General features: G+C 36.6%; 1 protein-coding gene across 2 annotated transcripts; it reads left to right on the forward strand.

Moving 5' to 3' along the window:
- Window positions 1–23,883, forward strand: LOC306859556 (protein-glutamine gamma-glutamyltransferase K-like). Of its 2 annotated transcripts, none has more exons than XM_079400628.1 (14): window positions 1–86; window positions 2,819–2,940; window positions 3,395–3,586; window positions 4,937–5,185; window positions 6,057–6,175; window positions 7,193–7,300; window positions 10,013–10,190; window positions 10,869–11,007; window positions 11,997–12,189; window positions 12,311–12,464; window positions 21,030–21,314; window positions 21,970–22,130; window positions 23,019–23,155; window positions 23,306–23,883. In XM_079400628.1, exons 2-14 carry the CDS (start codon window positions 2,832–2,834, stop codon window positions 23,448–23,450), a joined length of 2,169 nt encoding a protein of 722 aa, XP_079256754.1. In that variant the 5' UTR covers window positions 1–86; window positions 2,819–2,831; the 3' UTR covers window positions 23,451–23,883. The 2 variants fall into 2 exon arrangements, with proteins under 2 accessions (XP_079256754.1, XP_079256755.1); XM_079400629.1 differs by having other exon boundaries at window positions 67–86; window positions 2,830–2,940.
- The last annotated feature ends 142 nt before the right edge of the window (window positions 23,884–24,025 follow it).

A 24,025-nucleotide genomic window follows, 5' to 3' on the forward strand; every position in this document is an offset into this window, starting at 1 on the left:
AAACATTCTTTGAATTCATCGGCGCGAACACGAGCCGGTCTGTTAGATCACCTGAACTTCACACGCCAGACGCCTCAAACTCACAGGTAAGACTTCATTACAAATACTGCATTATAAAAAACTTTATAACACATTTTCTTTATTAATTCATAATAAACATTACGCATAATTGATCAACAGGTCATGTTTATTCATATATGCATATACTGAAAACATAAACAGCACCATTATTGCATTAAACTTTAAAGCAAAACGTTACAGGTGAATTTAACTAAAACTTATACTAATACTTAATACTAATACGATATTTCCCCAGCTGACTGATTACTTTAAGAATTGCAAACATTTTTTTTTGTATTACAAGTTTTCTGAAAAGTTTAAGTATGCAAATAATACATTATCTAATTAAATATGTACTAACTTGCATAGATTTCCAGGAAATAAATCTTGGATAAAGCCAGGTTCAAAAATGTGTTTAATTTTGTTGATATATTAGAGTCAAAGGTCTTTATAGAGGGGACTTTGAATCATTTTATCCCTCCATAAATCAGAAAATATTTTTTTTTTCACTATATGGTTTTATTAATAAACCAGTGTATAAAACCAGGCGAATGATATATGAACAAATCTCTCTATAAAAATGTTCAGAATGTAGACAGGAATAAAACTGTAAAACTTGGTGTATGTAAATGCTGCTGAAGTGGAGAAAAAACTCATTTAAAAAAATGGCATTTAAAGATATCATTATAATTTCATTATGAAATCTACAGATGCAAATAGAATATTTATTCAATAATAAAATGACAAATGAAAACAATGTGTTCTAAAATCAGCTCAAAGAGAGAAGAATGTTGTTATGATATATGGTTTGAATACTAGCATTCATTGATTCTTTATTATGACCATTTTCCATTTGTTAGAATAATAGTAAAGTCATGAAGACTCATTAAGAAACTTCATGAGGTGCATTCTGGAAACAGTAGTAAATGACACTTCTCCATATGGCTCAACTAAAATAAAGCATTGTAAAGAAATTCACAATGTAGGCACAATTGACATTTGTCCATAAAATTAAACTTAAAGGGGTCATATGATTATTTTTACTCATTATTATATGATAACATTATTTTGTGTATTTGGTGTAATGCAATGTGTTTACGCGGTTCGAAGTTCAAAAAACACATTATTTTGCACATACTGTACATTACTGTTGCTCCCCTATGCTCCGCCTTTCTGAAACGCATCGATTTTTACAAATTTCATCGTTCTGAGAAGCGAGGTGTGCTCTGATTGGCCAGCTATCCAGTGCATTGTAATTGGCCGAAAACCTCAAACGTGTGATGGAAATGTTACGCCCCTTACGATGTTGTGTTGCCGTGTCCTCGCAACGAGACTAAAACAATAAAACCCACTATAAACGAGGCATTTGTTGCATTCAGTGAGGACATAATTACTGATTATAATGACTCACATTGCCAAACAAGCACTACTCTACATTGCTCAAAACTCGCGTTTGAATCGTCAGTGGCAAATTCTTTAAATATGGAAACATACTTACAGGCTGTGAGTCAGAAGCACCAGACTGTCCTTGCTACGTTGGAATTACCCCACTTTATAGTGTTCACAGCCATTCATAGTGTTCACATTGTAGGCTACTCCCAGGTTCAGGAAATATTCCTCAGTAAAATACGCTGCACACACTCTAATATTTGGTTGAACTGTTCTGGAACAGTGTTGTAAATACAACTTAACCACTGATTTCTAGTTGTGTCCTCTTTAGGAAGCCCAAACAAAGTATTTTCGCTTTCACAACGAAACACAGCGTCTCCATGACATGGCGCCGGCGGCAGCAACAATACTACAGCGAGAATAAAAATCATGCCTTCTTTCACTGCGTATACATTTGGGTGGTGTTATGCAAATCTTCCCACACAGTGACGTAGGCATGGGGGTGTGTGTTTAAATGAGCCGTTTTAGGAGGACGTGGACAAGTCTTAACTTTTATAAAGAATATCTCTTTGGGTTTGAGACTTTGCAACTTTAGGGATCTTATATATGCACAAACAGCTTGTAACACTCCAAAGAGAAAGCAAAACATGAAATTGCATCATATGACCCCTTTAAAAGGTGTGTTAGCAGAAGCAGTTGGGTCAAAAGATTGTTGTTGTGACAAATGTAAATTCGGTCATGTTTGTCCAAATGCTCACTGCTAGTGTATGTGAAGTATTTTATGAGTCAAGATCAAATCTAACGTAAACCTGGAATTAAATACAAAGGTGTGGAATTTATATAACTGATGAATATATTTTACGTTTACATTTATTCATTTAGTAGATGCTTCAATCCAAAGTAACTAATCCTATTTTTTTTTACTGTATGAATTATATGATGAATAATAAAATTTATAATTTTAAATATATTATGTATTATCTTCATTTATATATTAGATCTTATTTACTTATATTTATTTAGCTATTTATTTTGGATTCTATTTATTAAATTTTATTTAATATTAAATAGAAGGATATTAAATTTAAATAAATAATTGAATACATTTATTTATGTATTATAATTTTATTTATACATTTTATTGTATAGTTATTTATATTTGAATTCATTTGACTTTTTATAAATGTGTGTTATAACTTAGTTTATTGAAATTTGTTTATAATATATGTATTATAATTTATTGATTTACTTCTTTAAATGTTATTACATATTTATTCATATTATATGATTTTTTATTTATTTATTAGAAATGAATTTATTTATTTTAAGCATTTGACATGTTTATGTATTTTCCCTTTATATATTTGAGGCTGCTTGTAGAAATGTCTAGCTCTAACCCCAACACCAATGGAGGTCCCAGTGCCAGCACCCCTGCAGCTGTGCCTACGACCCCGTCTGCATCTGCAACAGCTGGGACATCAGCTGCTTCAGGTGAGAAGGCTCATTTGCTTTAAAAAAATACAAGTTCTTTAAGTTTAATTTAGAAAGCTTTTTTTTAATCTTTAAAAGATGCATAAATAAACAAAACCTCATTGTGCAAAAGAATGAAAATCTATATTTTTGGTGGTGATGGCGCAGTGGATAAGACACATGCCTTTGGGGTGTGAGACCCGGGTTCGAATCCACTGTGAGACACCAATGTGTCCCTGAGCAAAGACACTTAACCCCTAGTTGCTCCAGAGGCGTGCGACCTCTGACATATATAGCAATTGTAAGTCGCTTTGGATAAAAGCGTCAGCTAAATGAATAAAATGTAAAAAAATGTAAAAATGTATAAAACTGCATTTTATTTGGATCCACTATTGCTGGAAAACACTAAGATTTGATGCTCTAAGTTGGATGATCTTAGGTCTTTATATCTGTACGTTTTCTCTCTCTTTCTCAGACAAGCTTCTGATGGTCCGTTCGGTCGACCTCCTAAAATCCAAGGATGGGCAGAACCGTCTCGAGCATCATACAGACACTTACTTCAGCGGCAAGCTGATCGTCCGCAGAGGACAGACCTTCCAGATGTGGATCGAGTTCTCCAGACCCTTCAACCCCAAATCAGACAAGCTGCAGCTGCAGCTGAAGTTAGGTGAGAGAGCCGCATTCACAAAACCTGTTTGACAACAGTCATTTTTTTGTTCTATTTAATCTCACAAGGTGCTCAGAAATGACTCATTTCACCTTTAAAGTGATCCGTGAGTATCTTTTTATCTTTTCATTTGACACTTTCAAAGTCAACCATCTCTGCACATGACAGTCTCAAGTCTGGACTTGTCTGGATTCCCTCTTGCTGTTTGTTTTGAGTTTGTTTAGTGAATATTTTTCATGATTACTGCTGTACTTCCTTCTCATTCCCACCAGACACACATCTGACAGCGTGTTTATTTGCATTATTAGATCTAGGGACGTGTTGAACAACATTTTTCTTAGACCTAGAATCAAAATCACCATTAAACTCACAGAAGAGTTATATAAAATAAAAACATTTTTAAAACTTGAATAATTTGAATTGGAAACTAGAATAAAATTATTTAAATAAAATGATTTTATTTCAGTTATTTGGAACTCAACATTTCTCATTTTCATTAGTTTAACTTGCTGTAGTGAAAATATCTAAAACTGAAACAAAAATGAATAAAAACTATATAGACATATTAAAAAGTAATAAATTATAAAATGATAAAATTACTAAAACATAAAATAAAGTAAAAATGAAAAATATAAATAATAATAATAAAAAAAAAAAAACTAATTCAAGAAATGAATAAAAACTATAATGGAAAAAAAAACTGAAAATAATCAAATGTTTGAAAAATCTGAATCTGAATTAAATCAGAATCAGAAATAAAAGCAGTACCAGAAGAACAACTTGAATCAAAATAATCTGCATACAGACGCATGATAGAAATTCAGAATTAAAATTACTCAATCATTAATAAAAAAAAAAAATCAGAACCAAAATCATAATCGGACAATAAGGTGTATTTAAAATTGATTAATTTATGTTTTGTTGGATTTATGTTAATTCTTTCTGTACTCAACCATCAAACATGCAGCAGCTACGGAAATTGTCACATTTTTTTGTCAATGGTTTTTCATCCGGAGTCTGACGCATTGGCATTGTCTGAATGATAAATCAGTGTGACAAAGACAGAAAGATGCCCAGACATTCTGACGGTTAGTTCAATTATCTTGCTCTTTATTCAGAAGAGAAGGACTGACAGATTAATCTTTTCATTCGTGATGGATGTGAGTCATGAAGTAGTTGGGTTTGGGCCAGGACTAGTTATTATGTAACCTAATCCATCTAATCCAGCTGCTCATTGAGTCTCATTTATTAATGGATCTCCAACTGAGCCACTGACAAATGATTTGATTAAACTAAATCATTAAAACGCTGTTCATTTAACGTTTCCATGTCTTTGTGTTTTTGACACAGATCCCATCTTCACCAGTAATCCTGGGGTTCGCATCTCTGTCCCGTTAGTGGATGTCCTGGAAGATGGCCGCTGGGAGATGAAGATCGTGGAGCAGGAGGACAAACGCGTGCGGCTGGCGGTCAACACTCTTCCCACCGCCTCCATCGGCCGCTACAGGGTGACCGTCGAGTCTTTCTCACCAAGGGGCAGACTGTTGTTCCCCTGCACCCCAAACGACATCTACATGCTCTTCAACCCCTGGTGTGAAGGTATGGAGTCAACAAAAGACAAGCACACTCGTTTCCCCTCATTTACACTACCAGTCAAAAGTTTTTGAACCGTACGATTTGTAATGTTTTTAAAGAAGTCTCGTCTGCTCACCAAGCCTGCATTTATTTGATCCAAAGTACAGCAAAATTTTTGAAATATTGTTACTATTTAAAATAACTGCATTCTATTGTAATACATTTTTAAAATGTAATTTATTCATGTGATTTCAAAGCGGAATTTTCAGCATCATTGCTCCAGTCACATGATCCTTCAAAAATCATTCTAATATTCTGATTTGCTTCTTAAAAAACATTTATTAATATTGTGATGTTGAAAACAGAGTAGATTTTTTTTCAGGTTTCTTTGATGAATATGAAGTTCAGAATAACAGCATTTATCTGAAATAGAAATCTTTTGTAACATTATAAATGTCAATTTAAAGCATCCTTGCTACATAAAACTATGACTTTCTATAATTTCAAAAAAAAATGTACTCTGCTGTTTTAAATATTGATAATAATAATGATGATGATGATGATGATAATAATAATAATAACAACAACATGTGTTTCTTAAACAGCAAATCAGCATATTACAATGATTTCTGAAGAATCATGCTGAAAATTTTCATTTGATCACATGAATAAATTCCATTTTAAAATATATTCAAATAGAAAACTGTTCTTTTAAATAGTAAAAATATTTAAAAAATTTTTTACTGCTTTTGCTGTATTTTGGATCAAATAAATGCAGGCTCGGTAAGCAGAAGAGACTTCTTCAAAAAACATTTCAAAAATCTTACTGTCCAAAAACTTTTGACTAGTAGTGTACATTAATGAAGTAACACCACATGGATCTGTCTCTCCTCAGATGATCCCGTGTATCTGGATAATGAAGCGGAAAGGAAGGAGTATGTTCTGAATAGCATGGGCAGAATTTACTACGGAACCGAGCAGCAAATTGGAGGCAGAACATGGAATTTTGCCCAGGTGAGGAAACACAATTCTATTGTAGGGAGTGAAATTGATTTAATTAATTATTTCATTAATTTCTTAATTATTTATTTATTTGAATTTAAATTATTATGCAATAGTTTTATCAGTTTGAACAGATTCTATTATAATCTATAATTCTACTGTCACGGTTATGGACTTTTTGCTGTGTTTTGTTGTGTTCCATGTTCTCCTGCCCTGTTTAGTTCTTGTCTCTCTAGTTTCTGATCTTGTCATTAGTTTGCTCGGTTACACATTAGTTGCAGGTGTGTCTTATTAATTGACCCATTATATATACTCCCTGTTTTGTTCTGTTGTCTGACAGTTATTTGCTTTATAATTATGTGTGCTATGTTTACACCTACATTTCTCCTGTGTTTTTTTCTTCGTGGATTTATGATTATTATAATAATAATTATAATTATTATTATTATTGAAATTGCTATTTATAATTTGCAATTATCTTATCCATTCTATTACTATATACAATTCTGTTTGTGTTATTATTTCCACTATTAATATAATTTTTGTTGTTGCTATTATTATTATTATTATTATTTTGAATTGTTTTATCAGTTTGAACAAATTATTTTATCTATAATTTTATTATTATTATTATTATTGCTATTATGTTTGTTGTTATGTCCATTATTATTTTAATTATTATTTCTGCTGTTATTGTTATGTTTTTTAAATGCATTTTAATCAGATTCAATGATTATTTGTGATTCTATTATTATTATTGTTATTATACAATTGTTTTAGTTTGAACAGATTCTAATATTATCTTTAATTTGATTATTAATTTATTATTATCATTATTATTATTATTGCTATTATGATTGTTGTTATTTCCATATTTATTATTGTTGTTGTTATTTTTATGTTTTTTTTATCAATTTCAATCAGATTGTATGATTATTTCTGATTATATTATTATCATTACTTCCATTATTATATTTATTTTCAATCCCATTATTCATTAATTAATTTTTCTTTCATTATTTTTATCAGTTTGAACAGGACATCCTGGAAGCGTGTCTGCTTCTGCTGGAGAAGGGTCAGGTGGCTATGACCGAATGGAGGGATCCAGTGATCGTGTCCAGAATGGTTTCTGCTCTGGTGAGTCACATTCACATGACATCGACATAGATTCATAAGAAATCATGAATATGAATTACAGTCGACATCATGTGGTAGTTTTAGGTTCATAGGAATCTATCTCTTTCAAGACGGTGAATGTTAAACACCAGAGCTAGTGCTGTTTTGTTTACAGAAGCTTTCATCGAAACACACATTCTCCTCTGTCTCATCTGGCACAGTTTCAAGCATCATTAGTGTAGAGATATGTCCTTTAATTCTACAGACTTCTGCATTAATGGATATAGAACTGCAAAAAGGTCACAACGTCACATTTTACCTTTGCAGTCTCACTATCTGACTTTTTAAAGATTTGTTATAAATGTCGTAAAGGGGTCATATGATGTGATTTCAAGTTTTCTTTTCTCTTTGGAGTGTTCCAAGCTGTTCGTGCATAGATGAGATCCCTAAAGTGGCAAAGACTAAAGTCTCAAAACCAAAAAGATATTCTTTATAAAAGTTGAGACTCTGCCATGACCCCCTAAAACGGCTCATTCAAACACGCCCCCACATCTCTACGTCACGGTGTGGAAATATTTGCGTAATGTCGCCCAAATGTTCACGCAAAGACTGAAGGCGTGTTTCAGTAACCACAGTAGTGTTGATGCAGCCATGTCAGGGGGACGCTGAGTGGTAAGTAAAAGGCTTGCTATGCACAAAGGATATTAAAAAAAAAAAGGGTCAATTCCAACTTTGCTATGACAATCTGGCGCTTCTGAATCAGCGACTGTAAGTATGTTTTGTTATTAGTTTAAGTATTTGCTATTGACTGTTCAAATGGAGTTTTGCACATAACTTGTCGTGTGTATGTGTGTGTGAGGGGAACAGGGTCACATCACAGTGGAGTGTATAGCCCATCAGAAATCGTCTTAACTGCAGCTTGTGTGCAAATACATACGAGCATCATAACTGTGTCTGTCACGTGACTCTGTTCCCCTCTCAGGCTTGAACTGATGGTAAAACTAACTTGAAAGCTGAAGCTCGCGATTAAGGAACGGGGTGTTACATTTCCGACGCTTGCTCGTGGTGTTCGGCCAATCACAATGCACTGGGTCAGTTGGCCAATCAGAGCAGACTGGACTTGTTGGAAGGAGGAGCTTTGTAGAAAATGATGCGTTTGAGAGAGGCGGGGCATAGATGACCTACAATAATGTACAGTATTTGAAAAATAATGTTTTTGAACATTAAAGCATGTCAACATATTCTGTTACACCAAATACACAAAATAATGATCTTTAAAATAGCATCATATGACCCCTTTAAATAATCATAAACACAGTGAAATAACAGCTATGTTAAGTGATAGAAGTATAATAATTATATTATAAATATAAACTACTGTTTAAAAGTTTGTAGTCTGTTTTTTAAGATTTTTTATGTTTTTGATATCTTTTCTGCTCTCCGAGGCTGCATTTATTTGATCAAAAATACAGTAAAAACAGCAATACTGTGAAATATTTAAAGAACTGTTTTCTATGTGTATGTGTATTTTAAAATGTAATTTATTGCTGTGATCAAAGCTGAATTTTCTGCATCATTACTCCAGTCTTCAGTGTCACATGATCCTTCAGAAATCATTCTAATATACTGATTTACTGCTCAAGAAACATTTCTGATTATTATCAATGTTGAAAACAGTTCATATCTTTGTGGAAACGGTGATACATTTTATTTTTTGGGATTCTTTGATCAATAGAAAGTTAAAAAGAACAGCATTTATTTGAAATAGAAATCCGCTGTAACATTATAAATGTCATGTTTTTGTCATTTTTGTTCCATTTAATGCATCCTTGCTATGTTACCCTGGAGCACAAACGCAGTCATAAGTAGCACAAGTATATTTGTAGCAATAGCCAACAATACATTGTATGGGTCAAAATTATTGTTTTTCTTTTATGCCATACATCGTTAGGATATTAATAAGATCATGTTCCATGAAGATAGTATTTAAATTTCCCACTATAAATATGTCAAAACTTAATTTTTGATTAGTAATATGCATTGCTGAGAACTTCATTTGGACAACTTTAAATGCGATTTTCTCAGTATTTTGATTGTTTTTTTCACCATCATATTCCAGATTTTCAAATAGTTGTATCTCAGACAAATATTGTCCTATCATTACATACATCAATGGAAAGCTTACAATCATACATCAATGGAACGCTTATTTATTCAGCTTTCAGATGATACATAAATCTCAATTTTGAAAAATCGACCCATATGGCTGGTTTTGTGATCCAGGGTCACATATAACAGTATTAATATGTTTTTAATACATTTACTGACCCCAAACTTTTGAACAATAATGTAAATTAAATACAGCACTAAAGAACATTTTAAAGAAACGTTTTATAAGCTACAGTTACAGAAATCTGCTATATTCTGTTTTCATAAAAATACCTATGAAATTTGTCAGTAAGTATACTTGTTTTTTATTTATTTACTGTTTTTATAAAAAAGAACTATGTATCCTTAAACAATGTCTACAAGCAGCAGTTCAGTCTTCATACAATACATTTATTGCATAATCATTAGAAATTGAAATTTGATGTCATCATTTCCTGTTCTCACATCTTTTCTGACATTTTAAGATGAAGGACCTGTGAGGAACATAAAAATAAATGCATGATTCAAGAGCTGATAAGCACCTGTTTTTGAAAAGCTTTCTTCTGTTCTGTTCTGTTCTGACAGGTGAACTCCAATGATGACCGCGGTGTGCTGATGGGTAATTGGTCAGACAGCTTCGAAGGCGGAACGAGTCCCACTGCCTGGAGCGGGAGCGGTGACATCCTGAGACGGTATTACAAAAGCTCAGGGAAGCCTGTCAAATTCGGCCAGTGCTGGGTCTATGCAGGAGTCACCACATCTGGTACATTTTGGATTTCTCTTTTTGTCACTCGATAAATCAGAAAACACTGTCAACAGCCAGAAAAATCACTATATTTTGGGAATGGAATATAAATATATATTTATACATATAAATATAAATCAGTGTAAATTATATATGAACAAACCCTTCAGTAAAAGCCTTCAGAATATAGAGAGGAATAAAACTGCTGTTTAGTGTATGTAAGTGCTGCTAAAGTGGAGAAAAAAACATTTAAAGATATGTATTATAATTTAGATCAACAGCTGCAAATAGATAAAGTGCATTAATAATATCAGGAGAATGAAATATGAACAAACCCCTCAGTAAAAACCTTCAGAATATAGAGAGGATTATGTTTGCTAAGTTTGGTGTTTGTAAGTGCTGCTAAAGTGGAGAAAAAACTCTTTAAAGATATGTTTTGTAATTGAAATCTACAAAATCAAATAGATAAAGTGCAATACAATAAACACTTAAAAGTGTATTTTAGATGTTTTCTAGTCTGAAAGAAGAGAAGTTATGGTAGCAAAATAGCTCAAAGTCATGAGTGTCTTGCCCTAACAAATCTTGGCAAAGCTGTTGACGTTCAGGGCAACTGCATCACTGTTTACAAGTTTTGCACTATTTACAGTTCAGAGTGTATAATTGTTTTTTGTAATGTTCTTTCCATTTCTCTCTCAGTGTTGAGATGTCTTGGTATTCCCACCCGTTGTGTGACCAACTTCAGCTCCGCTCACGACACGGACCTTTCCTTGACCACAGACGTTTATCTTGATGAGAAACTGGAGCTCATTAAAGAAGAGACCAGCGATTCTGTCTGGTACGATAACAACCATCACCTTAAGTTCCTTTTACTGTCATTAATGTCATCAGTGTCAGGTTCATGTTATACTTTGATCTCTGATCAGTGAAATTAATACTTGGGAGATTTTAAATTAAATTTTCATTAGCAACAGTTCTCAAATACAGCAATCATTACTGACACTTTACATTAATGTGGCAGTTATTATTGTTAACTAAAACTAAAACCACTTAAAATTAAACAAATGCTAACGAAATAACCTAAACTTGTTTTATTTCATTTATTTGCCAAGGCAACATTTCTAATTTTCTTTTAAATTTAAAATAATTTAAATTTAAAGCACTAAAATAAATGAGTAAATAATGAACAATAAAACTCAACTAAAAATTTAACAAAACTTTATAGACATGTTTAAAACAAAAACTAATAAAAAAATGACAAAAACAACAAATTTAACAACTTTAAATAAATGTAAAATATTAACAAAAACTTGAATATATTAATGGCATTAAAATAACACTGTATATAACACTTTAGTGTCACTTTCTTGATTTCAGTGTATTAGAGGTAGAATTGTTTTGGGGGGAACTAATAAATATGCTTAATAAACTAATGTTTAACAAAAACTTAACCTAGCATGAAATAGATAAGAAAACAACAACATTATTTCTTGGAATTTCATGGAATATAGAAATGCATCAGTTATTTTCTTAAATATTTAATTTTAATATGTTTTGTGCATTTGATTAATGTGTTTATTTAATGTTTGTTTGTGTGACTGTTGTTAATAAATAATGTAACAACACAAAATCACACAAATCAGTGTTGAAAAAATGCTCTGATAGTGTTTAGTTTGAGGTTGATGGTCATGATTTTCTGAAGGTAAAGTGTCTCATTTCTAATTGTTAAAAAGAGTTTCAGTCCCTGTTTTAGTCAATGCTTGTTCAGGTGTATTTTTGTAAATTGGTGACTAACAATACACTCATGTTGGCTCTGTGGCTCTGTAGGAACTTCCACGTGTGGAACGAATCCTGGATGACCCGTCCAGATCTTCCACCAGGTAACGGTGGGTGGCAGGTGGTGGACGCGACCCCTCAGGAGCTCAGCCAGGGTTCACACCGCTGTGGTCCCACCCCTGTCTCCGCCGTACGCAACGGAAAAGTCGACCTGAAATTCGACACTCCTTTTGTCTTTGCTGAAGTGCGTGCTTCATACAAACTTCTTTTCACCCTCATTTGTGTCTGATGACATTTCTCTGCATTTTTAATTTGGAGTCAAAACATCTACTGAATGGCTGAATTGGTTTCACTGTGCGTCTCAGGTGAACAGTGACAGAATCTACTGGCAGAAGAAACCTGATGGAAGTTTAAGTCAGGTTCATGTGGAGAAGAGCTCCATCGGTCAGCGCATCAGTACTAAAGCTGTAGGATCTGACGCCCGCATGGACATCACACACCTCTACAAATACCCAGAAGGTAACAAAACAAATGCATCTGGTCCAAAACCTAGAGCTGCCTTCCTTGAAATAATTTTAAGGCATCATAGACATCATAGGCATCATATGATATCTGCTGATATTGCTATAATATTAGAGGTTAAAATGAATCCCAACTATTATATTCAACTGCTATTTATTTTCTGCTATAATTATTACTCTTAAATACAACTGACATTTCTGAAAGGTCACTTGCACATAAGATAGTTTCATAAACACTTAATTGTCTTCATGACAAATTTATTCAAACATACACCTATAAATAACAGTAAATATGCTTGTCTCTAGTGTTTTATAACTAACTGTAAACACTGGATATCTTTCCTGAGATAAATTAAGTGACATATTCACAAGCTGTATTGTATTGTATCTTTCATCATTCCAATGTTCATTTATGTTTATTAAGCGCTATAAGTTGTGTTGGAAACACTTTAGAATAATAATCCGTTGTTAACAAGTAACTATGCAGGAAGTAATAGGTAGTACTACATTAACACTTAACTAAGTACTATTAACTAATAGAGAAGCAAGATTAGTAACAATTAAGAGCAGTAAGTAGTAACAATTTTAGGACAAAAGTAGTTCCTTATTAGATATGTGCCAATTATTAAATAAAAATCTCCTCATTGAGAATTACTTGTGAACTATGACCAATTAATAAAGAATAACCAATTAATTAATAATCACAACAGTAATGTCTTAAAAGTGAACAATTGCGTTCTTTGTGGAAACTAATTTATAAATATGATATCCCCCAAATAAGTCGGCTACGGTTTGAAATTGTGACTACTGCTCTTACCAAAGGATGAATGTTCTCTGTTTATTTCAAACTAAAACATAGAACAATAATAAAAATGATAATTCACTTAAAAATGTTAACAATTAGGAAGTGATGCTAACAAGCTCATGATTTAATTAGTTTACAATTATGAACTCTGTTTTATGTCAGTTCAATATGTATCCCACTACAAATGACCTACTGGTAAAATATCACTAGTGCCTCACACAAATGCATGACTGTACAGTATGTGTCAGATATAAAACGTTAAATAACTTATTAATTTATGTGAGTAACTACTGAGGGGTTAACGTGTTTTTCACTTTAAAATAATGGTCCAAATCACTAGTAGTTTCTTAGTAACACTTTAGCTTTAAAGTGAAAAATACATTAACCCCTCACTAATTACTCAAACATTACCTTGTCAGCTTGCAGGAACTACTAGAGATCTGGACCATTATTTTAAAGTGAAAAACACCTTAACCACTCAGTAATTACTAAGTAATTTAGTAAGTTATTTAACACATTTAAATCTGACACATAGTGTACAGTCATTCATTTGTGTGAGGCACTAGTGACATTTTACCAGATACTGTAATTGTCACACTGCTCGGGGAGCATGGAGGGAGGAGACAAGGAGTACGTTCGATAATCCTTCGTTATTGAAGCCAATACACGGAACGTGGAACTCGGGGGTAAGACAAACAATACCGGACATGGGAGACAGGGAGACACAGGGCTTAAGAACACTGGGAAATCAAACGAGGAAGAACAGAAACAGGTGAGGAGTAATTAAACACAGGGCTGGGGACAAATGAACTAATAATGACTCTAAACGAGGAAAGGAACAGGAAGTCCAAATAAGGTCATAAGGAAACACAGGGTGCACGTGGAAACACTAGACACAGGGAAACAAAGTCTGACATTACGCCCCCCTCTGGAAGGCGCGTCCTCACGCCATACATCATCCAATGGGGAGGGGGGGTGGGGGCAGGGCTATCGGCCTCCAGAGTGGCGCCCGTTTCGGGAACCATGGAGGGACAGGGGACTCAGGAGGCAATGGCGGATCCGGGTACTCAGGAGGCCATGGCGGGACAGGAGACTCAGGAGGCCATGGCGGGACAGGAGACGCGGGAGGCCATGGCGGATCCAGGAGCTTGGGCGGCCATGGCGGGTCCGCCTCCAAGACCGCGGCCCCAGCCCCCGCCTCGGCCTCTTCAGCAGGAGCCCTACAACCCCCCCCCCCAAACAAAATCCTTGGGGAAAGTATGGGCTCGATCTGGTACTTGGGGGCGTTTGGGCAGCGCAGACTCTTGGGGGTGCTCGGACAGCGTGGACTCTTGGGGGCGCTCGGGCAGCGCAGAGCTGGATGGGACCAGCGGAGACGTAGGAGACGCAGGAGAGCTGGACGGGACCAGCGGAGACGTAGGAGACGCAGGAGAGCTGGACGGAACCAGCGGAGATGTAGGAGATGCAGGAGGGCTGGACTGGACCAGCAGAGACGTAGGAGATGCAGGAGGGCTGGACTGGACCAGCAGAGACATAGGAGGGCGCTCTGGAAGCGCGGACTCTTGGGGGCGCTTTGGAGGAGCGGGCACTGTCGAGGAGCAGGCACTGAGCTTGGGACGGCAACGACCGGCGGGCTTGCCATATTCTCTGCAGGCAGGCTTGCCATACTTTCTGCCGGCGGGCTTGCCATACTTTCTTGGGGGTAAAACAATAACAATGACAAACAATACCGGACATGGGAGACAGGGAGACACAGGGCTTAAGAACACTGGGAAATCAAACGAGGAAGAACAGAAACATGTAAGGAGTAATTAAACACAGGGCTGGGGACAAATGAACTAATAATGACTCTAAACGAGGAAAGGAACAGGAAGTCCAAATAAGGGCATAAGGAAACACAGGGAGCACGTGGAAACACAAGACACAGGGAAACAAAGTCTGACAGTAATCTGTAATATGCAGTTTTGTGCTTAACACAATATAAATGCAGTCGATGCCTTCATTAAGGATGTGAATTGTCTTTGTCAAGAGAAAATCATTATTTATATTCAAGAAATGTCCTCCCCAAGTCCTTACTGTCGCTAAAGGTAGGTCTTTTGGAGTCGGAGGCATACTGAACTGACACAAACTAGAGCTCATAATTGTTAACTAATTCAATTACTTCCTAATTATTAACATTTTCAAATAAATTATCATTTTTATTATTCTGTTTTTGTTTGAAATAAACAGAGCATCCATCCTTTGGTAAGTGTAGTAGTCACAATTTCAAACTGTAGCCGACTTATTCGGGGGATATCATATTCATAAATTAGTTTCCACAAAGAACCCAATTGTTCACTTTTAAGACGTTACTGTTGTGATTAGTAATTAATTGGTTATTCTTTATCAATTGTTCATAGTTCGCAAGTAGTTCTCAATTAGATTTTTTATTTAATAATTATCACATATCTAATAAGGAACTACAAACCCGATTCCAAAAAAGTTGGGACACTGTACAAATTGTGAATAAAAACCGAATGCAATGATGTGGAAGTTTCAAATTTCAATATTTTATTCAGAATACAACATAAATGACATATCAAATGTTTAAACTGAGAAAATGTATCATTTTAAGGGAAAAATAAGTTTATTTTAAATTTCATGGCATCAACACATCTCAAAAAAGTTGGGACAAGGCCATGTTTACCACTGTGTGGCATCCCCTCTTCTTTTTATAACAGTCTGCAAACGTCTGGGGACTGAGGAGACAAGTTGCTCAAGTTTAGGAATAGGAATGTTGTCCCATTCTTGTCTAATACAGGCTTCTAGTTGCTCAACTGTCTTAGGTCTTCTTTGTCGCATCTTCCTCTTTATGATGCGCCAAATGTTTTCTATGGGTAAAAGATCTGGACTGCAGGCTGGCCATTTCAGTACCCGGATCCTCCTTCTACGCAGCCATGATGTTGTAATTCAGAATCAGAATCAGAATCAGAATGAGCTTTATTGGCCAAGTATGTTTACACATACAAGGAATTTGTTGTAGTGACAGAAGCTCCACAGTGCAACAGAAGGACAGTAACAGGACAGGACACAGGTAATGAAACAAAATAACAGGAAATAGCCAATGACCAATGTACAAAGCAGCAAAAAAAAAAAAAAAAATACACAATGTATAATATATAATATAGGCGACTATGTATGTACAGGTCAAGTATGTGCAAATTAGAAATGAGAAAATAAAATAAGTGAGTGTGGTGAATGGATAATGTATTAGTTGTGTGTTCTACGTTTATTTATTGAGTGTTCATGAGATGTATTGACTGAGGGAAGAAACTGTTCCTGTGTCTGGTCGTTCTGGTGCTCAGAGCTCTGTAGCGTCGACCAGATGGTAAAAGTTCAAAGAGGTTGTGTGCTGGATGTGAGGGGTCCAGAGTGATTTTACCAGCCTTTTTGCTCACTCTGGATAAGTACAGTTCTTGGAGAGTGGGGAGGGTTGTACCAATGATTCGCTCAGCAGTCCGGACTACCCTCCGTAGTCTTCTGAGGTCAGATTTGGTAGCTGAGCTGAACCAGACAGTTATTGAGGTGCAGAGGATGGATTCAATGATGGCAGAGTAGAACTGTTTCAGTAAGTCCTGTGGCAGGTTGAACTTCCTCAGCTGGCGAAGAAAGTACAACCTCTGCTGGGCCTTCCTGACAATGGAGTCAATGTGAATATCCCACTTCAGGTCCTGAGAGATGGTGGTGCCCAGGAATCTGAATGACTCCACTGCAGTCACGGTGCTGTTCATGATGGTGAGTGGGGGGAGAGCAGGGGGGTTTCTCCTGAAGTCCACGATCATCTCCACCGTTTTGAGCGTGTTAAGCTCCAGGTTGTTGAGACTGCACCAGACAGCCAGCTCCTTAACCTCCTGTCTGTAAGCAGACTCGTCACCGTCCTGGATGAGGCCGATCAGTGTGGTGTCGTCTGCGAACTTCAGGAGCTTGACAGAGGGGTCTTTAGATGTGCAGTCGTTGGTGTAGAGGGAGAAGAGCAGTGGGGAGAGTACGCAGCCCTGAGGAGCTCCAGTGCTGATGGTTCGAGTGCTGGATGTGAATTTGCCAAGCTTTACTAACTGCTGTCTGTCTGTCAGGAAGCTGTTGATCCACTGGCAGACGGAGGTGGGGACGGAGAGCTGAGTTAGTTTATTTTGAAGGGTTTCCGGGATAATGGTGTTAAAAGCAGAGCTGAAGTCCACAAACAGGATCCTCACATAAGTCCCTGGTCTGTCCAGATGCTGCAGGATGAAGTGCAGTCCCATGTTGACTGCATCATCCACAGACCTGTTTGCTCTGTAGGCAAACTGCAGGGGGTCCAGTAAGGGTCCAGTGATGTCCTTCAGATGAGCCAGAACCAGTCTTTCGAATGATTTCATGGCTACAGACGTTAGTGCCACAGGTCTGTAGTCATTAAGTCCAGTAATTTTGTGTTTCTTTGGGACGGGGATGATGGTGGAGCGTTTGAAGCATGAGGGGACTTCACACAGCTCCAGTGATCTATTGAAGATCTGTGTGAAGATGGGGGCCAGCTGCTCAGCACAGATTTTTAGGCAGGCTGGTGACACACCATCTGGACCAGGTGCTTTCCTTCTTTTGTTCTTCCTGAAGACCTGGCACACATCGTCTTCGCTGATTTGAATTGTAGGTGTGGGGGAGAGAGGGGTTGCTGGAGGTGTGAATGGTTGTGTGGAGGGGTGTTCCCGGGACGGGTGTGGGGTGATCGTTCAAAACGACAAAAGAACTCGTTTAAGTCGTCTGCCAGGTGTTGATTCTCCAGAGTGCTGGGGGGTGGTGTTTTGTAGCTGGTGATGTCCTTTAATCCTAGCCACACTGAAGCCGGATCGCTGGAAGAGAATTTGTTCCTGAGCTTGTCAGAATAATTCCTCTTTGCCACTCTGATCTCCTTTTCCAGTGTGTATTTGGCCTGTTTGTACAAGACTTTATCCCCCTTTCTGTGAGCATCTTCTTTGGCTTGACGGAGCTGTCTGAGTTTGGCAGTGAACCATGGTTTGTCATTGTTGTAGAATAGATGAGTCCTGGTAGGAATGCACATGTCCTCACAGAAACTGATATAAGATGTTACAGTCTCTGTGAGCTCGTCCAGGTCATTTGCCGCAGCTTCAAAAACAGTCCAATCAGTCAGGTCGAAACAGGCTTGTAAATCCCGCTCTATTTCGTTAGTCCATCTTTTAACAGATCTTAATACAGGCTTCGCAGACTTAAGTTTCTGCCTGTAGGATGGAATAAGATGAACCAAACAGTGATCAGAGAGTCCTAAATCTGCTCATGGAACCGAGTGATATGCGTCCTTTATTGTTGTGTAACAGTGATCCAATATATTACTGTCTCTGGTGGGACATGTAACATGCTGTCTGTATTTTGGCAGTTCACGGGAGAGATTTGCTTTACTAAAGTCCCCGAGAATGATTAAAACAGAGTCCGGGTGTTGTTGTTCACTCTCTGTGATCAGATCAGCGAGTTTCTGTAGAGCTGTGCTCACGTGCGCTTGCGGTGGAATGTAAACACTCACGAGAATGAACGAGCAGAACTCCCGCGGCGAATAGAACGGCTTGCAGTTAATGAAGAGCGTTTCTAGATCTGATGCAGTATGTGGTCTGGCATTGTCATGTGGAAAATGCAAGGTCTTCCCTGAAAGAGACAACGTCTGGATGGGAGCATTTGTTGTTCTAGAACTTGGATATACCTTTCAGCATTGATGGTGCCTTTCTAGATGTGTAAGCTGCCCATGCCACACGCACTTATGCAACCCCATACCATCAGAGATGCAGGCTTCTGAACTGAGCGCTGATAACAACTTGGGTTGTCCTTGTCCTCTTTAGTCCGGATGACATGGCGTCACAATTTTCCAAACAGAACTTAAAATTTTGATTCGTCTGACCACAGAACAGTTTTCCACTTTGCCACAGTCCATTTTAAATAAGCCTTGGCCCAGAGAAAACGCCTGCGCTTCTGGATCATGTTTAGATATGGCTTCTTTTTTGACCTATAGAGTTTTAGCCGGCAACGGCGAATGGCACGGTGGATTGTGTTCACCGACAATGTTTTCTGGAAGTATTCCTGAGCCCATGTTGTGATTTCCATTACAGTAGCATTCCTGTATGTGATGCAGTGCCATCTAAGGGCCCGAAGATCACGGGCATCCAGTATGGTTTTCCGGCCTTGACCCTTACGCACAGAGATTGTTCCAGATTCTCTGAATCTTTGGATGATATTATGCACTGTAGATGATGATAACTTCAAACTCTTTGCAATTTTTCTCTGAGAAACTCCTTTCTGATATTGCTCCACTATTTTTCGCCGCAGTAATCGGGGAATTGGTGATCCTCTTGCCATCTTGACTTCTGAGAGACACTGCCACTCTGAGAGACTCTGTTTATACCCAATCATGTTGCCAATTGACCTAATAAGTTGCAAATTGGTCCTCCAGCTGTTCCTTATATGTACATTTAACTTTTCCGGCCTCTTATTGCTACCTGTCCCAACTTTTTTGTAATGTGTAGCTCTCATGAAATCCAAAATGAGCCAATATTTGGCATGACATTTCAAAATGTCTCACTTTCAACATTTGATATGTTATCTATATTCTATTGTGAATAAAATATAAGTTTATGAGATTTGTAAATTATTGCATTCCTTTTTTATTCGTAATTTGTACAGTGTCCCAACTTTTTTGGAATCGGGTTTGTACTTTTGTCCTAAATTTGCTACTACTTACTGCTTAGTTAATCTTGCTTCTGTATTAGTTAATAGTATTAAGTTAAGTGTTAATGTAGTACTACCTATTACTTCCTGCATAGTTACTTGTTAACAATGGACCATTATTCTAAAGTTTTAAAGTGGAAGAGACTTATCCGCGCTGCTGTTTAAACTGAAGCTGCCACAGGGATCTGTCACACCACATTTAAGAACGTCAGAATGGCATGTATTGTTTGAATTTTGTTTCATAGGGTCAAATTAAGTCTGCTTTAGTGTTAATTTTTTTAATTGTTAATGCGTTGTTTAATTAAACATTTTTTTTAAATAAAAATCAGATAAGATTCACGATACGTGCTCCAAAGTCCCGATCTGAATTAAAAGATTTGCGAACCATCTTTGAAATTCCGATCTAAATCAAATGATTTACGATATGCGTTCCTAAGTCCCGATCTTAATAAAGACTCGTGAGCCATCATTTCAGTTTGGGACGTATCACGAATCCTTCGATTTGTAAAATGATTCGCAAACCCACTCCTAAGTTCCAATCTAAATCAAATGATTTGTGAACCTACTCCATTTTGATGCAAATCAAATTATTTGTGATACACAATCCTAATCAAATGATTCATGATAAGTGCTCCAAAGTCCCGATCAAAATTATTTGTGATCACGTTGTCCCGATCTGAATCAAAAGATTCACGAACCCACTCCAATGTTCCGATCTAAATTATTCAGAATCCGAGCTCTAAAGTTACAATCTGAATCAAATGATATGCGATATGCGATCCGATTGGAGCTAACTGATTCAGCTCCAACTGATTCAGAGTTTAGAAAATTTCTGGTCACTCATCACTACGTGCTTTTCATTACAAATTTGAAAATTAATAGCTCTTTTAAACTGTTTTTGCTAGTAAATAGCTTGAAATCAGTTATCGAAGTCACGAGTTAGGGTTTGAATTAATCGGAGCAGTTCCAGCACGAATGACTCATTCAGTCTGTTCTTCTGCATTTTTCTGCATTCAGGTTCAGAGGAGGAGCGCATAGCAGTGGAAACAGCCAGTCGTTTCGGCTCCAAGCCGACTTTTTATCCGTCGCCCACCGACAACGACGTGAGTATTGAGATCGTCATGGATGGGGCAGGACCTCGTATCGGTGGAGACGCCAAACTCTCCATTGTCCTGAAGAACACAAGCTCAAAACAACGCACGGCCAGTCTGCTGTATGAGGTGATGGTCATGTACTACACTGGAGTGCTGAAAGACACCGTGAAGAAGGACCGGATTCCTATTGATCTCAAACCGCAAGAGAGTAAGCGGAGTTTGACTATTAAACAGTCCAAGCAGATACTTTTCTCTGGTTATTGTGCCTCACAATGTCTGAATCTGTAGCTGCTTTTGTCAAAAATCACTTGATGAGACCTGCTTGCAGTTGGTATTCAATTTCATGGTTTATAAAGCATGTCTAATTGGATGCAGCTGTGTGTATATAATCAGTGCAATGGATGATGGGTAATGTAGTCCGGGGTAACGTGAAACAGTCTGTGTAGTGTGAGAGTCAATATAATGAAAGGACGACCTCTGGATGGCAATCAGATGAAGGCCACAGACCGGATTTGTGACACATATAGTATGTAAACATACATTTTTATTTTGAATGGAATTAATCATGATTAATCATTTTGCAGGCCTATTTTTAATGGAATTTTCAATTAGATCCTGTTCATGAATCCATTCACAATCTGACTGACCTGATATGTATTTACTAATTAAAAATGTATGTGAGTGTGGGGACGATGAAATATTCAAATATTCATATTCAATATTCAATATTCAAAATCTGTAAAAACATGGTAAAAGCAAAGAGGAGGAAACCCAGGGTGGAGTACTCCGCAAAATGACAAATTGTTCTCATTATAATTGTTTTATCATTGTCATTAATGTCATGCTCCTTTGTCTCCCTTCAGCCAAGACTATTCCTTGGACTCTGCAGTATAACGAGTACATGAACCATCTGGTGGACCAGGGTGCTCTGATGCTCACGGTCACTGGTCGGATCAATCAGACCAAACAGATTCTAGCCACACAGTTCAACTTCAGACTGCGAACACCTGACCTCATACTCACAGTACGTCAATGAGTCACTAGTCTTGATTTGTGATGTACCATAACTAGTGTTGTCAAAATTAGCACATTAACGTAGGCAATTTGCCTGTATCATTTCATATTAAAGCGCAAATAAAACTACGAGTATGCATGTCAGATCCAAGTCACGTTCAGCAGCGGCATCTCTTAAAGTAATAGCAGCCAAATAACTTAATAACCCAGCTGCTGTGATGTCTGTTAATCCAAGAACAAAAGAAAAAGAGAAAATCAATAACATTTGTAGCTTTAAGGATTCATCTATATTTAATTTAGAATTTAGTGTTGATAACATTCAATTTCTGTTTATTACCTAACTGCTGAAGGGAACAGGTAAATATGACATTTATTATACTGGGTTTATGAGAAGATTGTATTACGTTCAGTTACTGTAAATTAGAAGTTGTTATTTTTTAAAGTCTATTAAAGGTTCAAATTGATAGCTCTTAAGTATACTGTGGTGTTAACTGACTATAGTCAATGGTTAAATATTAGGAAAAAAGAGCAATTTCCTAGAGATGTCAGAAGTATTGGTATCAGTGATACTCACCTCCAGATGCCATTAAACAAATATTAAAAAATACTGTCTTTGTTGTTTATACATTAATTTGAAGATTGAATGTGAAGTTATTGTAATATAAAAGTATATTTAAAAATAAATAATGTTAGGTGGGATAAATTTTTTTTAATCGATTGACAGCACTAATTATAACAGCAGTATATATGACTTGTGCACTATAGTCCATGTCTTCTAAAGTCACATGATTGTTTGTGTGAGGAACAGACTACATTTAAATACATTTCCTCAATTTTAGCTCTCAAATCTTATTCTCATTTCATTCTGCATTCATTGATCGTGTTTGTACTGTTTCAGCCTCTAGAGGAAGCTGTGGTGGGTAAAGAGTTGACCGTCAAGATCACGTTCCAGAACCCGCTGTCACAAGTATTGAAGAATGTTTTGTTCCGTATAGAGGGACTGGGAATGCAGAGCGTTAGAAAGATCGAACATGGGTAAGACTTTCAGTGTTTAACAGCATTTTCATTTCAGCCGTGATGTGTTTATGGTTAAAAACAGATGTAACGTACTACATTAAATATGATAAACTGTGTTTGAAGAGTAAAAAGCTTCCTGTAACGTTATATTCTGGTTCTTTCTGTCAGTGATGTGGAGAAGCTTGAGACTGTTACACTGATGGAGAAGTTTGTTCCTACCGTCTCCGGCTCTCAGAAGCTCCTGGCATCGATGGACTGCCGTCTGCTCACTCAAGTGCATGGATTTGCTGATATTGTGGTGAAACCAGAGTAAAAAAGCACTATCAGTGTAAAGCCTTCTAATGCTCTCTGTTTACTTATAAGAAACTTACCTTTAATACACTAATTTATATGAAACTGATGCAAGTCAAAAATAAAGATCCTCCTTGTTCATATTTTGTCTCTCTGAACTAATGTTTATGTGAGCAGATGGTCATGAACTGAAGTATTCTCTAATGTGTATTTGCATAATAATGAGCAAGTTAATTTTTAATGTAATTAACAAGCAATGTTGACTTTATTCAGATCCTGTTATATAAAGAAGAATCAAGAATCACACCATTTTACATGTAATTCCATGTTAATAGCTGGAGATGGGAAAGAAAATGTCTTCAGTAATTTCTTTACAAAGTAACATGCACAATTCTCTAGATATGTAGTATTTTATGTTGACTTTCATGAAGTCATATTAAAATCATATACATTTCATCCTAGATTTTTTTATTAAAAAGTTGAAAATGTGAGGACTTCCAGGGAGCCCTATAAGTTCAATAGACAGGAAGTCGTGGCCTAATGGTTAGAGAGTTGGACTCGTGATCCAAAGGTTGCGGGTTCGGGTCTCGGGCCGGC

The sequence above is a fragment of the Barbus barbus genome (assembly GCF_936440315.1).
Source record: "Barbus barbus genome assembly, chromosome: 40".
NCBI classification, from domain to species: Eukaryota; Metazoa; Chordata; class Actinopteri; order Cypriniformes; family Cyprinidae; genus Barbus; species Barbus barbus.

Bases quoted from the DNA above. Each gene is read 5' to 3' on its own strand.
- LOC306859556 (XM_079400628.1), top strand. From the start codon at position 2,832: ATGTCTAGCTCTAACCCCAACACCAATGGAGGTCCCAGTGCCAGCACC. The intron at 12,190-12,310 runs GTGCGTGCTTCA...TGTGCGTCTCAG, and splicing joins CTCCTTTTGTCTTTGCTGAA to GTGAACAGTGACAGAATCTA. The intron at 12,465-21,029 runs GTAACAAAACAA...TTCTGCATTCAG, and splicing joins CCTCTACAAATACCCAGAAG to GTTCAGAGGAGGAGCGCATA.